The following is an 18,936-nucleotide window of genomic DNA, read 5'->3' as shown; positions in this document are numbered from 1 at the left end:
GGAACAAAATGTATTATTTATTGAATTAGTCTGTCAAGTTTCGTCAGTCCTGCCTTCAAACACGATTCATGGAAAAAATATCAATTATATTGACGATCAATTAACATTTTATAGCGAATGATAATTAGTTTGCAAAACTGCTATCTTCGACAGTTTATCTTGAATTTTGTCTCTCCTTGCTTCTAGGAAAACATCTGTTTTAATTGAAAACATTTACGACTTTATAGCGTAATAAAACACACTTTGTATGTGAAACTTGTATTGGCTCGAATTTTATATGGAAATAATATACGGTTTAAGATATTTATTTCTCAAAAGACTACAAATATTCACTTAAATGAGATTACAGAGGTTAAAAGTAATTATATTATTGTATTGTAACCGGAAGCATACAAATGGCGGTATAAAAAAAAAAACATTCTTCTGATAAAAATTGCCGGTATGTGCATTAAACAGAGAAACGACTGACTTATTACGTATCGTCAGTCGCTTGAGTTAATAGCAATTGATTGATAACGTACAACTTCTGTTTTAAATTTGCTTGTGCCAAAATAGTTATTATTATTTTGTTTAATTTATCTCGTTCTAGTAGCTATTTACTTTTATAATAAGTATTTTAAATGATAAGATATTGTATAACTAAATAATTTATTCCTGAGTCATGATCTATGACTAAACTAATTGGAACGAAATGTAAGTAAATAACATCCCCTCGTTAGTGGTACAACAGGGTAACATTCCTAAACTGATTATTGGAGAAATAAAAATTCCGTGCAACGTTTTCAAGTTCTCAATCGTAATTGCGCAGGCAAATAACATTTTCAAGGAAGTTCGATAATTGTAAAGCGGCTTCTGAGAAATGCTATTATAACGCTCTGTGATAACATGATGATAATAGTATCAGCGATTACTATTGTGCCCGAGTTTACTATATCTGCGTGCGGCGTAATGGATATTTTGTTCTTACCGCTCTCTTACATAATTTTTTTTTTTTATTTAAAAAATAAGTTCCCAATTTTACTTTTTTTTAGACCAGTCTTTAAGTGTCTTGAAATAATTTTACGCTATTTCTGTTAAAAAAAAAAATTCTAATAAACTAATCAATGTTATGGACTTTCACAAAATAATACCTAATTCAGTAATAATAATAATAATTAGTTCAATTTCAATTAATTTTACAATTAACCACAGTAAAATACAATGAAATACGCTTATATGATAAATAAAATTGAATAACTTAAAAATTAAGATTTTTTGTATGCGATATTTTCACCAATTGTAGACCGATATTGATGACTCTTTTCAACCGACTTCAGAAACAAGGAGGTTCGAAATTTTTTTGTATATTTTTTATGTTTGTTACCTACCTCATAACTCTGCTAGTCATAAACCGATTTGAATAATTCTTTTTTTTTTTATTTGAAACACCGTACTTACAATTTAGTTTCATAGAAATTTTATCCAAATTGTTTTAGTAGTTTAGTTTTGAAAACGAATTGATCTTGCCATAATTGGAATCGTATTTTTTTTTTATGCGGAACACAATCGTAAATTATTATAATCGGCCATATTGGTCGTGTGTAGGTTTGTTGCATACCTAATACAAGAAGCAGCGTAGAGAACTGGAAACATTAACCGGCCATCGAATGATGCAACTTGGTGTTTTTTATTTCAAAACTGAATGTGTATAGGTTAATATGCTGTTTGCTACTAACTCTATAGATAACTATCTCGGATTATTTATTCATCTGATATCCGTTTAAATCGAATGACGCGGTAATGTTGTTTGCGTTACACGTGTATTTTCTATTACAATGTATTTTGCTCAATTATCTGGCTTATATAAGAATTTCGGCTGAATATTGTAAGTATTTATGTGTTTTTTTTTCTTTATAAAAATTCCGAGAATTCGTAATCAAGTTATAGTCCCACATAAAATTCTAATTAGAGACAGCCATAAGAAGTTAACGAAAAACGTATAATAATTCCTAAGTCCCTAATTGAGTGAAAGTACAAGCAGCTATTCATGTATATGAAAAATATTCCCTAAGAAATAGAAGTCAAAATCATTATAAGTATTGTAATGTGAAAGTGAGTGTTTTTGTTTGTTACATCTAAGCACCTTAATTAATTACTATGATATTTGGAAAATACGTAATCGGTGCCCTATGTCTTTCTGTATTCCATAATACAGAAGGATGTAGTCTACTTTTTTTCCCGATCAATGAACGTATCACCAGAGGGAGACTTTGTACAAAAGTCGACTGCTTGGGTACCTCTGTCCCATTCGTGTTTCTACCGTGAAGCAGTTGTGTTTGCATGGCTATGTTTCGGTTTGAAGGGTGGGATATGGCGTGAATTTACAAGGTATAGAGGAATAGCACCTGAGTCTTCAGGAATGGCAACGCATGGGGGGTATCATGGGCGAAACAGTATACTCTGTTATGTCCATGGTACTGCACATGTCTATAGGCGACGGTTACCACTTTCCATCAGGTGGGCTGTCAGCTTGTTTGCCATTTTAAGTTGTATTAAAAAAAATACAGGTGTCGTGTTTTGTACTACTCATAAGTTTATAAATAAATACTTGCATATTATTACAACTGTTAACAATACAAACAGATAATAGAGGTCATCGTTATTATAATAAACACATTAATATCGAATATAAATACTTCAATATTTAAAATTGATGAACTAATCGTTCGGCTAACTGTTATTTCAGTTTAAACGTTGCGTTTCTTGTTATACGGTTTTTGTTATGCGTTTCCCTGGAACGCGTGACCGGGTTGCATACACCATTGTAATAATGTTTAATGTAATCTTGTACCAGCATGATTAAACAACCGCAAACATGGATATTTTAAAACAGCTTCCGAAAGGAAATTCTCGATTCGCCCGTATTGTTTTGTTATACGTTACACGATATTTTCGTGCCAATTCTGTATATTAACTTTGAAATTCTTTCTGCAATGGATAGGGTTCTGTTGTTGGCAACTTAACCGCTCGATCTTTGTTATATATTTGTATTTTTATATTATTTTTCATTTTACTAATTTCTATATGTAATGCGTTTAATCTGATCTATGCATTTTCGGGCACGGCACCACCTAATACAATACGTCAGGGGAAAGGGATTGTTAGTAATGGAGACTGAGAATCCTATTGCTAGCAATATACCCAACCAGGTCGACTCCTCGCGGTTCTCCCTGGAAACTATCATGGTAAATTCCTAATGAATTCATCATGATGGGCTAACTGGCCTGTTTTCATTCTCATCTATCACCCTTCAGTGGTGCTCCGCCAGCGTACCCTGTTAGCGCAGGCGGGGTTATCATACCATTTTCACCCATCAAAAAAAAATACAACACGTCACACGCCGACACAGCGTGTAAACAATATATTTTTTAATATGTACAAATAGACTGTACGTATGTTTCTAATATATGTACAGTCTATTGTATAGTCTATAACTTTATTTATTTATTTTATATTTTATAATAAATATATTAACGTTTCGCGTGAAATAAATAAATAAACATACGTCTAAATATATGATTTCTAAGACATGCATTGTTTATATTCTCCAGTCACAGGTCCATTCGCGTATTAGTCCTGTATTAATTTTATCACGATTGCAATTGCAACACTTTTTCTATGAATAGAAATCTACTTATAGATAAGATTCCACGTTCTAAATGCAAATATTTTAAATTTAATGCCTTTAAGACTTCTAGCTTCAATTTATTCGTAACATTATCACGCGGTCACAATCATACATACATACATACATATCTGTCACGCCTGTCTCCCATTAGGGTAGGCAGAAACAATGGAACGCCAAATGCTTCGATTCAAACAAACCTCTTCCGCTTCTTCTACATTCATCAATCTTGCGGTCACAATCAATGTAGTATAAATGGTCCAGATATATCGATTATAAGTTTAGAATCGTCTACATATCTTTTTTCTCTCATCAGGTGAAATATCAGCTAGTTTACTGTACCACGTTGTGAGAAAGTAACAGAAGGACAAAACTTTACATATTTTAATGAAATAATGTATCGTTGTGGTCTCTAGAACATTATTGTAATATATGGTTATTCTTTGTTGGTCGTTCCAAATTTGTTCCCACACCCGATTTTGGGGGTAAGTTACAAAGGTGGGTACATGTCGAATCGGCACGTTGTCCGTTTCCATACATCTAGGTATGAGGGCAACGCGAACAATGCACTTTGTTCTTTCAAATAAATAGCATTAACAAGGATTCGAACCTCTTCATAGAACTCTCAGAATTTCATTTTATTTCTTTTTTTTTTTCTTATATTGGGTAACTTAACACGTTGACTTGTACGTGATCTTGACATAGTTACTAAAATCCAAACTAAATAAACTAATGTACCGTCCAGGAGTTTTATTTGGATAGTGTTAAAACTATGGTGATAGGATTTATAAATTTATTTAATTAAGTGTAATTAAAAATATACAGCGAGCAGACTCAGATGGCGGCACGCACATAAATTTATAGGGCCGTGGGGTGTATAACCTGTCTATTATCACTTATGCAGTACAATACATCCCTGTGTTCCGGGCAAGTGCTGATAGTTGCCCGCGTTGATGCAAGTGTATGTGGGTAGTCAGGTGTAGTACGGTGTATGATCTCTGTCTCTCACACACACAACTGAATCCAGTAGCCAAAATACTGCGGTAAACGTTCATGTCAGATATTATTTCAATACGTATAGGTTATATTTCACTATTTGTGTTGTTTACTATATCGGGAACGTATTTCACTAAATATAAGGTTATAATTTTTTTATTAAAACTAACGTTCGTATAATTTTATTGTAATCTTATATTTTATTAGTTTTTTTTTTATGTAAATAAAGTTAAAATTATTAAATATATAACGTTTCATTAGATTGTGAAATAACTTTCGTCAGTTTTTAACAGAATATGGTTCTTAATTTTTTTTATATTGTCAATTATTTTGCTGTGATTAAAACTAATTGAAAGATGCCTTGTGCCTCAAGCCATTTTGGCTACACGTTGCACCAAAGATCCGGGCGATAATGTACATTAAGTACTTATTTCGTATGTATAGTCTATAAATACTACAAAAAAAAACAACGTGAAACTAGAACGATAACCAACCTCTGCGCTATTGATTTACTCTAGCGAGGAACTAGTAAGATATAATAGTTAAATATGAAGTTAGGTCAATTCATCAGTTAACTCGTCGTAACGAATTCGTCACAAATCAAGCACGATAGTTTCTATGGCGATCGCGTGGTGGTCGACCGGACAGGTTATCTTGTTAGCAATCGAGCCGCTAGTCCTTTGTACAATATTTGGTTTTGGGGCTAGATCACACTATATCCAGTAACATGTATATCATACTAAAAAAAACATTATACCTTTTTGACTTTGTTAATCTGGTAAAAATGAAGTATATAATACTTACCCCAAAACATTGCCTTGTTACCTTTAGCAGTCAGGTAAAATATGTTTTATAGCTTTTTTTATGCAATTTAGAATGACAAACAAGCTGACGGTCCATTTGATAGAAAGTGATAACTGTCGCCTATAGACATGAACAGTACGTTAACATAACAGAGTAAGTATACTGTTTCGCCCATGATACCCGTCATGCGTTGCCACTCGTGAGGATAAAGGTGTACCTTTGTATCCTGTAAATTCACTGCCATATCCCTTCAAATGGAAACACAGCCATGCAAACACAACTGCTTCACGGTAAAATCACGAATGGAACAAAGGTATCCAAACAAACGACTTTTGTACAAAGTCTCCCTCTGGTGAAAATATATCTTATTATTTTAATTTATATAAATAATTGTATTTTAATAGATAATATAAAATATTGTATCGAATATAAATGAGCTCACTGTGAGCAAGAGGCAGAATAATTATCGGGTTCCGGGAAAATCGACATCGTGATTGATCGAGAGATGATTTGTACAAATATGAAGCGTCGGTCGTCTTAAGGACATATCGACGCTGGGAAGGCAAAATGTATTAAGCGCCATTATTTTTTTTTTTTTTGATAATACTTAGAATGCTAAATAGGCTAATGACTCATGTGTCCACCCTAGAATTGTCTAATGCCCACTCTATGATGTGAGCGGAGCTCTAATTAGATATGTATGAGAGTAAATGGTGAGCCTTTTTTAAGGGACCGGGGATCCCTAGGAAAATATATCAATAAAAAAAATAGGAAACAACCACAGAAATTTCTGTACTCGGCCATTTTGTTAAACATTGTGTTAATCACATGAAGTAGACGCGATTTACCCAAGTTTAATAAATATACCATTTGACGTGGAAAAGATAATCAAGAAAATATTTTGTTTTTCCAGTGTTGTAATTTATCGTAGGTACTTATTTCGTTTTAAAGTCGAATCGATCTCGCGCCCGGGCGTTTGTTACACACCTAGATTAATAAATGTCAAGGACTCGCTAATTAAAATCTTTGTAATCCTATGAAAGATCGTTTAATAATTTCTATGGTCCTTTGTGTAAGTAGTCTGTAATATTAGCTCAATTTTTAATTTAATTCATATCAGGCAAATTACTACAAATTTATTATTTTATAAAAAAAAGAAATATTACGAAGTTATTAAAATAAATTGCCAAACAGATATAGGTGCGATCAAATTTATTCTAGACTAGTGCGCCGCCCCTACTTTGTACAGGTGTAAATTGTATATAAAACTTACCGTAATAAAAGACATAAAAAAGGACTTTAATGGTGACAAAACTAGTTATTGTGATTTAAAAACTACTTAAATTATTTTTATAATATTTCTATGAGTCTAATTTTAGTACATATATCCTTTTTTTTAAAAAAATCCAAAATGGTTTATAAGTAACAGAATTATAAGGTAATAAACGTAAAAAATTACAACCGAATCGCGAACCTCTTTCTTTTTGAAATCGGTTCAAATTAGTGGTATTTTTAAGAATATAAACTGATTAACTCTTATTAGAAGTCTTTACACTGAACTTAAATTTTGGTATAGGTTGTATTTACTATTCGGGATAAAGAAGGATAGTCTATTATTACAGCAGCGAATCAACATATCCGAACACGCGGGACTGCGGTAAAAGCTAGTACAACTATAATCATACAACATAAATATTTTTTCTATGCAACCACATAATTCCAACTGTCGTTCGAAATCCATAGTTAATTTGATGTGTCAACAAAAAGTTGCACCGTCGCATCTCCATCTTGAGACAGAGTCGATTGAAATACGTTTCGCAGTGCACATTTTAATACTTGTTCATACGATTGTAGACCACATTGTTTTTACATAAGAGCGGTTTTGCATCACCATACAAGCGACATCAGATGAGATAAGTAAGAACGATGTGGACCAGTGTGTGTTTCATAGAATACATTTCGACCGACCGAATTTTTCCGCGAAAATATATATAAAAAAAAAAAAATGGTGCGGAAGCCGGACTAATGTTTGCCGTTTCAATTTATTATCTACGTTACTGTTTAGGTACACAAAATTTACTGCGGGACTGTACCAAAGGCATTTAATGTACGATAGACAATAAACAGCATCGATAACTCTATAGTTTGAGATAAACTTTACCCCGTTTTGGTTTGATTAATATTTAGAGTTCGAATTTCTGGGAAGCGCTAAAAACTCCTAAGTGACTTATTGTTGTTGGATAATATTTAAACTGAACTAGTTGTGACTAGCGACTTTGTTCGCGTGTAATCGTGATAAAAAATAAAAAAGTAGTCTATGTCGTTTTTCGTGTCACATATTACCCGTATGCCACATGATAATTATCGAATGAGCCATTGAGGCGCTGAGATATGACAAATAAACTCATTTTCACATCTATGTTAATAAATTAAAATCAAGTGTTAAATATAAGTGCATCACTTCAAAACGGTGCCACCTGTTAAGCTAATTCTCTTTTCAACCAACTTTAAAAATAAATAGATTCTAGATTCAGTTGTATTTTTTTTTATGATTGTTACCTTCTAATTTCGTCTGTTGGAAAATTCGTTTTTTATTTGAAAGGATATACACTTATACTACTACTTACAGATTGGTCATATAGAAATACCAAAGGGAGACTTTGTACAAAAGTCGATTGCTTGGGTACCTCTGTTCCATTCGTGTTTCAACCGTGAAGCAGTTGTGTTTGTATGGCTGTGTTTCGGTTTGAAGGGTGGGATATGGCGTGAATTTACAGGGTACAGAGGAATAACACCTGAGTCCTCAAGAATGGCAACGCATGGGGGGTATCATGGACGAAACAGTGTACTCTGTTATTTCCATGGTACTGCTCATGTCTACAGGCGACGGTTACCACTTTCCATCAGGTGGGCCATCAGCTTGTTTGCCATTCTAAGTTGTATAAAAAAAAATAGTATTAAAATTGGTCCAACTAAGAATAACGTAAAGATAACTCTTAGAAATAAGACGACAGTAGGAAGTACAGTAAGTGAACATGTGCTAAGCAATTACAACAAACAAATGAATACAATTCTAAAAATTTCATGGTAAGTACGAAATATTTACGACTCTGTGTCAGTATTGTGTTTGAAGGCAAGTCAAACTAATGTTTATTGGGATCTATATAACGATGTATTGTTTCGCTATTGAGAGTGGTTGCAACGCTATAAAGAGCGTTTCAATACAAAGGTAACAATGTAAACTAAACAAAACAATTTCTAAATTTTTTTTTTCGTTACATAGAAATTCGCTAAATAGAGTATACACTGTATTAAGTAAATGTATTTTTATAAAAATTGTAATTAGCTTTGGCCACCTTTAATGGCCGTTTTTATAATGGCCGATATATTTAAAATATGCAGTTTCATGTCAAATTAACGTGTGGGCGTGTAAATGTATCCATTCATTATGACTGCGTGTTCCCTTCTGGCTTTTATTGTCTTCGAAATTCACTGCGGGCGTTCCTTTTTTCAATATACAGCTTTTTTTTTTCTTTCGTTACTTTTCGGAAGTAGTACAATTATATTTGAGTTAGCTGACACTGCTGACACTGGAGTCCAATTTGGTTACTTGTTTTCTAATTTTCAAAATATTAGAGTAAGGAAATAAGTAATTGTGATTAGATATATTATTTTATATCTTTTTACATTATACTTATATTATGTATATATTTTTATCCTTAATAAAATACTAATAAAATATACTAATACTAAATAATAATAAAAAATACTGATACTAAAATAATAATAAAATACAATCGAATTGAGAATATTTATTTTTTTTATAATGAAGTAAATACTCAATATTGCTATTTATACAAATTGCTATTTATATCGTCTTGATACAAAATGCTAATCAGTTACTTTTTCCAAGAATATTAAAATGAAAAAATTTTGAAATTGTACTTGCATGGATACTACAATATTTTTATCGATCGATGTGTTTAGTTTCATGAATTCTTTTTACGATCAATATAGATTATAAAACCAAACTATGTAACCGACATGTAATTTAAACTTAATTTTTGTATCACGTGACCTGCTTAGTCTTTATTGTCTATGGTTTTGTCCAAATTTCTTACCTTGAACTGTATCATTATATCAGCCGTCTACTATCCACTGCTGAACATAGGCCTTTCCGAAAAAGAGGGTTTTGCTAGTTGTTGCCACGCTTGGTAGGCGGATTGGCAACCACATGGCATTAGAGATGTTTTAAAAGGGATGCTGCTGCCCGTATCTACCATTGTTCCCTTAGTTACTTCTAACAGACCCACAGCAAAAGAAGGGATGGCCTATTCTATGCCACATGGAATTGTATGTATACAATAAATGTATTTTTGTTGACAGACTCAAGCTGCTAGCGGTGGTGACCTCATGGCTGATCTTCACGCCAAGCTGTCGATGCGCCGTCGAGGTATATCCGGCGCGGAACGATCCGGCGGCGGCTCCGTGCTCCACACCCTGGCTAGCATCATACCGGGGCCCGACACCTCCTCACCGCAGAACTCTTCCACCGACGATGACTGGGAGTAATTTATAACAACATACTTTTACTCTTTACAGCATTTAAGGCCCGTTCACATTGATCATGAAGATTGTTTATTATTGTTAAATAGAGATAAACCGAATTGTGATTTAATACGATTCCTCGAATTGGTCATTAACGATTCAGCTTAAATGTTGATTTACAAAATAGATATTTAAGTTGTCTATAAGATATCGCTTTTAGAACTGAGCCACTTTTTGTAATTGTACATCCTTTATTCTGTCATTTTATGTACAATAAAGAGTTTAATATATAATTAATTCATTAATAATTAGTATTTGATTATTGTACGTTACATGACAGTGTGTATACGGATACAGAAGGTTTAGAGCTACTAAAATAAAAGCATGCAAAATAAAAGAGTATTCGTATTAATTCTCGATTTGTCGATGTGAATGAGGCCTTATGTAGTTGTCTATAGACAATATCTATACAATTTATCTTATTCTGCTTCGCTTTTGAAAATTAAAAAAAAATATGTAAAAATATTTTTGTGCATGTTTTGTAAAGAATTCTTGTATTATTATAAATGTTACTATATGTAAGCTGCGGCTTCTGTTGGCATTATTATCTGTAAAATAGATTTAAATATATTACAGCCTTGCCATATATTTCAATGGTCACTTCTGAACGCAAACGGTAGCAAGTAATTGATCTTGTACTCATCGGTTCCCTGGAATTTCGTTGTTACTACATCTAGTGGGAGGTCGTCCTACGCAGCATTGGCCTGTACGGGACCGTCACTTGTGAACATTTTTTCCCAATCAGTAGTCTCTTCTTAGAAAGTCTATTAACTGTACAGTACTTCAATTATAATCAGGCGACACCCTTCGCTGATCTTTTTTATCCACCACTTATTTACAACATTGTAAAGAAACGACGTAAAACTAATGTTACTCATGATAGTCGTTCCACAATATAACCTATTCCCCGTATTCCCATAATAAGTTGGGAGTGTTTAATACATGAAGTAAACCTAAGCGTTGTAAAATTCTGTATATGTTGCCAAATCGATTTAATTGACAAAATCTTTGACGTCTAACATCGATTGAAGAGATTAATGATCATTAAAATGTAACAAGAGTCCGCGTTATTAATTCATTACGCTGCTCAACACGCCATCTTACTTTTTCTCGCGATCCTTTCAAATGTAATCAATATGAAATCATGACAGAAATTTAAAACGTCATTAAAATTACAATTATCTATGACGAAACGAATCAAAACCATACTTGAAAACTATATTTCTAAAACAAGCCAGTTAGTTAGTTTTCAGGGGAGACCACGTGGAGGTCGACCTGACATAGTATATTGTCTGCAATGGGACTGGTATTACTAACAATTCCCCCCCCCCCTATAGTAAGACCGAGTGTATCCTACTATAGATGAGTGTCCCGCTGGTGTGGTGAACACATGTGTCGTATTGATCCAAATACGTTATCTGTCAGCGAAGGGTGCCAGCCTGTTCAAACAAGCGCACGTTACTCCATTAACAAACAAAAATCGGAAAGGGCCTTCTCGTTCCGAGAGGTTATTACGATAATCGCATTTCTCACTAGCGGCTATCTCGCTTTCGTTTCCGAGAAGGTGCGGGCGCATTAAGTCTTCCCCGCAAACTATCAACTGGTTGGACTAATCGTCCGATTTCAAGAATCGACAAACAGATAGATGTATAATAATAATACGACGCGCCGCCCTCGTACTTACGCGGAACACCATAATTCTATGACATTCACATCCGATAATCAGTTTATTACGCCCATTAATATCTCATAACGAATCGTGTGTTATTATCGTAATTCGAATAATGATGATTGTTTTGTAAACGGTTTCGTTAGAAACTCCGTGTTTTTTTGTTTTTTTTTTTAATGGGTAATAATGGTATCCCCACCCGCGCTATCGGTATACACCGGCGGGGCACCAGTGAAGGATGATAGGTGAGGATGAAGCAGATCAGTTGGCCCATCGTGACGAATTCAACAAGAATTGTTCACGATGGTTTCCAAGGGGAACCACGTGGAGGTCGACCTAATAGGGCATATTGCTAGCAATGGGGCTGTCAAACTCCATTGCTAACAATCCCTTTCCCCCCGAAACTCCGTGTTTGTAAGTCTTATATTGTATAAACATATTAACGACCTATTTATTAGAGACAAGCTTATCTCAAGTCATCAAAGGCCATTATTGTATAGGGTGATTACTATTATAGCTAGTATGTTGTAATATAAGTAAGTTTCTTTCTAATGTTAGTTAATTTATCGTAATTAAGTTTAGGGGGGTTGGGGGGTGAATCATGAAATTGTCCTGTTACTGATGAATTTACTATAGAATTTAACAACGACTTAGAACAATAGATCTGTGAATTAAAGCATTAGTAATGTAGACGTAAGTTGATAAGGATATGTGATGCGCGTGCCTAGTTTTGAGAGGTGCTAAACATAAAAAAAAATAATATTTTATTTGTATCTTTCTGCTTTTTTAAAAAATATTTAACGCTAATTTTAGCGCGATCGTTAAGGTTTTGATGAATATTAAAAAGGATTATTTAAAAATATAAATATATATATATATAATCTATTAAAGTAAATTAAAACAATGGCATTTTTATATTTCTAATTGGCTTCAAGTAATTAACGGTCCGTTGACTGAAATCCGTCGTTCACGACTTGTTATCAATAATAATTCGTAAGAAAACGGATAGATAGTGGTTTTTAGAAATCAAAACTTAATACAATTCGTGACAACTCGTCGTGGCGAGTTCGTCTTTTTTGGTCGTATTCGTATTTTTCACGATTCGTGTACACGTGGACACGGTACTGTCGTAAGAATGTGACCACTGTAAAAATAAAAATTATTCGTCGATGTGAATGAAGCCTTAGGTCAAGTTCATAAACAAGTGACCTGCTAAAAAGACTCCTGCCTGAGTCTTGACTATGGCCCCCTAAACCGGTTGCTCTGATCGTACAAAATCTTTCAATCAAATCACTTCATTCGACGATGGACGGAAACAACCAATTTATAAACAACAAATACATACCGGTGTGCATACTAAAATGATCGCTGACGACTTTTTACATATTTATTGATATAGTATTTTTGTTTATATTTGATATAAAATATATATATATATATATATATAGGGTTTCTTGAAAGGGATGCCCACACGAAACTCAGTAACGTGTAATATAATTACAGAAAAATCATTTATAGAAATAAAAAAAAATATTTAAAATTTTTGATTTAACTTGGCTTTCGATTATTATTATTAAATTTAAAAGATTCAGTAATTTTTTTTCGCATTTCTTTTTTTACTTTTTACCCGAAACTCAATATTCAGGTAACAATTATTTAGTTACCTGAATATTGAGTTTTGGGTTGGTATACCTTTTGACCGACCCGGTATAGCTGGTCGTTTTCAAATTAATTTACTAAATATCTGTTGCAGAAATGTTTAAATAATAAAAAGAGACACATAAAAATCCGTAAGAAATGTACCTCGTATATATATTTAGTGTTTGACGAAAATTACATTCACGCATAACCATTAGAGTACTTCAACGAATATCATTTAAAACTAAACTCTGAACGTGACACGGGTATAGTATTGGCGCATTAGGTAAATCGTAAGCGGTCTTTTTTACATGTATCACATTTGTATGCTGAGTATTAGGCTCACACACTTGACAGTTAGGTTCCGAGGAAATAGCTGTGGAATATTCCTTCAGATGTCCATTTCCCTGTAACTAGACTATTTTAATAGGGTTAATGATAACGTATATCTTACTATTATGTTAATTATATGAATATGTAGGTACCCTACATATCTGTGAATATTATTGTCAACAAACAGGATTGTCTCAATGTGTTTACTTCCCTTAATGTAAATTTTAAATAGTCCCATCAATCTCTTCTTTGATACGTAATTAACATGCCATTTTACGTCATCTTGTTTTATGTATTTCTAATTATATTGTAGAAGGCGAATGCTTATTTTTATAACAACAAAATAAATTTTAATATTAACTTAAAAACTTACAAGTACAGGTTACAAAATAGTTATTATCTTCAGGCGCGAATATTGGACTTTTACTTTGTAGATATCTCTAAAAAAACATGATAAAAACGTATTATAAAACATGTAAGTAGGTAATATAAAACTTAAAATTTTCCTTAGAATTACGGTTCCAGGAAAAGGTGCTAATGGGACTGATTAAATTGGCTATTAAAAAGAATATTTAACTAAGTACATAAAAAAACATTATTGCTCGTAATTGTCGCTTCATTAGTTCAATCTATTCTTAGGTCTCGTAGTCTCTCAAAGCCTATATTCCTTTTTATTTGATTTTTTTTTACAAATTTAGGAGTAATTATATTATTATTAGACTTATATCTCAGCGATAAGTTGACACAGAGCACATTCGTTTTTAAAAGACAAACAGCACACCTCACGCAATGCTTCTGGTGTTTTGGGTGTGCGGGTGGCGGTTATTGCTTACCTTCAGGTGAACCGCATGCTCGTTTACCCTTTGTATTATAAAAAAATAACAGTAATTTTTCTTCCCTTACTCTTTCCCAACAATGTAACTGCGCCTGAAACCATTAATTTAGTATACTTCTGTACTCAATTTCTATATCAATTTATAAGGAAACTGCAGAGATAAATCACCGCACATCGCTAGTGTCAATGTACACATACATTAATTATACAGGATTTGTCGGTTTTGTTTCCTTAAATCCGTACCGAGAACGTCTGTTTGTTAAGTATTATATCAACATGTACCTACGTAACTATGTACTTATATTGCTACGTCACACCAGTTAGTTCATTCATAATACATAGCCGGGTCTTGCCTAAATACCTGATAGTGAATCAATCAGTTTATATCGATGACCTGTATTCAATCAATTCCTCTTTTATTGTTAATATTGTTTTAATGTTTTTTCACAAGTTCCTATACACGGCCTTAACTTCTAGGTAGAGTTCTTTAATTCATTGTAACGAGTCTTCTTAGTTCTTTACAATAGTAATCTTAATTTGTAATAATTGTAGGTTTATTTCGGAATATCAACTATCATGAATTAGTAATAACATCTTAGTTAATTTTTTTTTTATTTATGGGGACCTACAGATAGCGAAACTAGCTATAATTTATAATAAATAATGTATAATGGGAAACGATAATCTTAGTATCTTTCTTAATGTTGTTAACGGGAAAGTTTATAAAGATAAATGGTATAAATAAAATTTGATACTGATGGACCATATGTTACGTTAATATATAGGACCCTTTTTATTCTAATTCACGTAGGCAAAACCGTGGCATAAACTAGCAATTAAATAAAATCTGCTCCCTAACAACCAGACGAAATAAGCCAATACAGTTTTATCACATGATTCTAATTGTTTTTTTTTTCGCATCTGTATCTATTGCGTTTCATATTGCCATTGTTTTAGCTGCTATAAGAATTGACTATTTAATTGTCTATGAATTGTAGTATTATATATTAAAATGTGAAAGACCAGAAAAAAGGTATTTTACGTTTTTTCTTCGATATTATTTTGGTCCAACAACAAATTATAAACATTTTCTCATATGAGATTTTTGATGAATTTTTTGCAAATATGATCTGACGGCTCTGTAGGTAACAGTGAACTATAATAACATTCCTGACATATCCGAGAATTGCAGGTATGTAAATTATAACTACTAGAAGTTTAATCCATGACATACAGACGGATAGCTGCATGGTGATAGCAACAGAGGAATCCAATTCGTTCTTTAGGCACAGAATTCTAAGAGTTTGGCAGATATATTCACATAAAAGATTAAGATGACAATACATAATTTAGTTTCAACAGAACAGCTAAATTATTCACGATATATGAAATAGGTATAATTAAAATTTTGCAATTGTATAAAAAAAATTATAAAAGGCCTGAGCAGATGCAGGCGTGATTTTCAGCGATTTAAATGTACATTTTTGTTCGTCATAAGACTTCATGCTACTAACATAGTATATCCGTGCTAGTTTTTTTTTATTTTTTATTCACCAAGGAAAATACGTCTCTCGTCTGCGCAGATCCTAATAATTTTATATGAACACATGTCTATGAATTTGTCCTAAAATATTTAGAACTTTTTGCAACAATAAATCACTGCTTATTTCTCGCGCGATAAATGTATATCAATTCGCACCGAGGAATCGTGTGATCAATGTCGTTGGTTGTATTTTGTATTTAGCTTTAAGTTTTCCAGTGCTTGGTTGGTGTTTAATACTAAAACAAGCTCACGATACTAAATTGTTGAAATTATACAATGTGTACAGTAGTAATATTGGTTTAAATGTAAAAACTTAGCTGGTAAGTGCGTAAACTATATTATTATTTTTTTATTAGGGATACTTGCCTCTTATAAGTTTTATTAAGTTTTTGACTGACTGAGTTAATTAATAATATCAATTAATTATGTTATTCATATTTTCAATTTATACATAAATGTGATTTAGAATGTCAATTCGATTATGTATTTTTACAAAATACAATCTATATACCATAGTTCAGCTGTTATTGTCGTGGATATTGTATTATGATCTTAGATATTGGTGTTCTATGTTGTTTTTTACATCAGGTTTTAGTAGGAATAATATATATTAAAAAAAATGTTATATTATTTATACATTTTACGAATAAATGGTTGGAGATGTAAATTTACACATAGAGTCGCACACTAATGCTACGCCATGATGATCCACGCCCTTGACTAGACGTACGTTTATTGTATGAATGAATTTTAGATATTAAATTTTCATAATTATAAATGAGATGCAATAAGATTGTTTTATTTACAATACCCATTATTGATATACCTATAGAGTTAAGAATATTATACTTAATAATGTAAAATTAATACGTATATACGTACAATCACATTTACCTCTGATGAGGTAGACAAAAGAATAAGCTTACTGTTGTTTATAAGGGAAACTGATATAAACATAAATATAGCTGTTATGTAATTACGTAAATACATTATCTATCGATGGTATAGCTTATTTACTCACATTTCACCGAATACAATTAAATTTGATGTAACAGTATGTTGCTCTTTCACGCAAAAAATGCTGAACGAATTTGAAAGAAATTTGGTAGACGCGTAGGACATAGGATACGTGACTCACGCTGGTGAAGCCACGGGATAGAGCTAGTTAGAGAATATAGAAAATTAAAAAATATTCACGGAGTCTTACAGACGACATTAGAAGATTACCACTTTCCATCAGGTGGGCCTTCAGCTCGTTAGCTATTCTAAGTTGCATAAAAAAAAATCATAAAGGTTCCTTGATGTCTGTCCGATTCAAATTTGAACATCTGACCGGTGTTTTATTAGTCGCGATAGTAAACCACTATGCCATGACGTTATAAAATAAATTGGAAAGTATTTCTTAGTAAAACAAATAATGTCCGTAATCGAGGGTCACCGACTCCTCTTTACGCATTCTGATTATTTATAACGGCAGAGCCACCTCGCTAGAAAGCTACGTGTTTTGGGTTTTACACGGCATTGCCCCAGAATAACACCCGTCGAGATTTCTTGGTAAGACCGCGTCGAGTATTTCGGAATCGGAAACAAGGATTCCGGGAAATCGCTGGCCTCAACTCGCGCGCGCGTTGAGGACGCGCGATTAGCTCGTTTGTGTGGGTGCGTGATAAATAACCTTCCGATGTATAATGCATAAGGTCCAAGCAGCCCGGCCTCTCGGAGTTCGCGGCCGCGAGACCGGCCCGTCCCCGGCTCCCGCACTCGTTATATACTATCAATTTACTACCAACATTTCAAGGTAATGTTTCTTTTCCCAGAATAGAAAACTTTATCTACTAAAGTGTTGGTGTAATTCTATAAATATATGTAGTAGTTTGTGTCTTGACTTGCAACTAATTTATTTCACTGTATTCTAGTTAATTACCCTTGAAAGATGCAACATTTTTTTACCTGATGAAAAGAGAATAATGTGCAGAAGATAGATAAAGATGGAATAGTAACATTCCTGCGCTAATAGTGTATGCTGGTGGGATACTTTTGAGGGATTATAGATGACGGTAAAAGCAAATTAGTTCGCCCATCATAACGAATTCATTAAGAATTAACCATGATGATTTCGAGGAGAGCACCGCGTGTCAGTCTACACCCAGCGCTGCGCAACACGTTTTTTTAACGGCTTATGAATTTTAATATCAATAATATCATAGAAATGACTCACAAAAATTATTTTTAAACATCTTTCAAAAGATGGAGATACCTACTAAATTGTATTTGAATTTTTTTGCGACTACCTATATTATATATACCTCCCAAGAGACTACACCATGTTCTTCAAAAGGGGGGTAAGAAGGTTTCTTCAGGGTCGGCAACGCGCGCATAATACCTCTGGTATTGCAGGCGTTCATAGGCTACGGTAACCGCTTACCATCACGTGGGTCGTATGCTTGTTTGCCACCCCAGTGGTATAAAAAAAAAGCTATTACGATATCACAAATTTTCTAATAAATTTAAATCAAAATTTTAGTTTGTAATTGTTTATAAAACAGTAATTTGGCGAAATTATCATTATAAAAAACCTAATAAGATTAAGGGATAAATTTAGAGAAATGATTCTCAGTATAGTCTTTATAAAATCGTATGTAGACTTTTACTGGGGATGATTTATGAGGAAATCATACAATAGATGACTCCAGACACGAGCTAGTTTAGAAAGGTTTGTTTTTTGTTTCTTAATTTCAAATAAGAACGGAATTTTTGCCAATGTGTCATAGAAATCCTTAAGGTATAATCTAAGAACAACGAATAACAACTTTGAGCGTAGTATGAATTTATATTTTACAAATTTT

At 32.9% G+C, this 18,936-nt stretch overlaps 1 protein-coding gene across 2 annotated transcripts in view; it reads left to right on the top strand.

The window, feature by feature from the left end:
• The window catches only part of LOC113511599 (WASH complex subunit 1), a 40,622-nt gene extending 23,741 nt beyond the window's left edge, over positions 1–16,881 (top strand). For both annotated transcript variants that reach the window (XM_052903600.1, XM_052903599.1), the window contains exon 6: positions 9,851–16,881. In XM_052903600.1, coding sequence (XP_052759560.1) covers positions 9,851–10,036 — 186 coding nt within the window. In that variant the 3' untranslated portion in view covers positions 10,037–16,881. The remainder of the gene's footprint in view (positions 1–9,850) is intronic.
• Positions 16,882–18,936: the final 2,055 nt, after the last annotated feature.

This window comes from Galleria mellonella, unplaced genomic scaffold (genome assembly GCF_026898425.1).
Source record: "Galleria mellonella isolate WM207_F2 unplaced genomic scaffold, CSIRO_AGI_GalMel_v1 utg139, whole genome shotgun sequence".
Lineage (NCBI taxonomy): Eukaryota > Metazoa > Arthropoda > Insecta > Lepidoptera > Pyralidae > Galleria > Galleria mellonella.
This window is presented reverse-complemented; position numbering and strand designations above follow the sequence as displayed.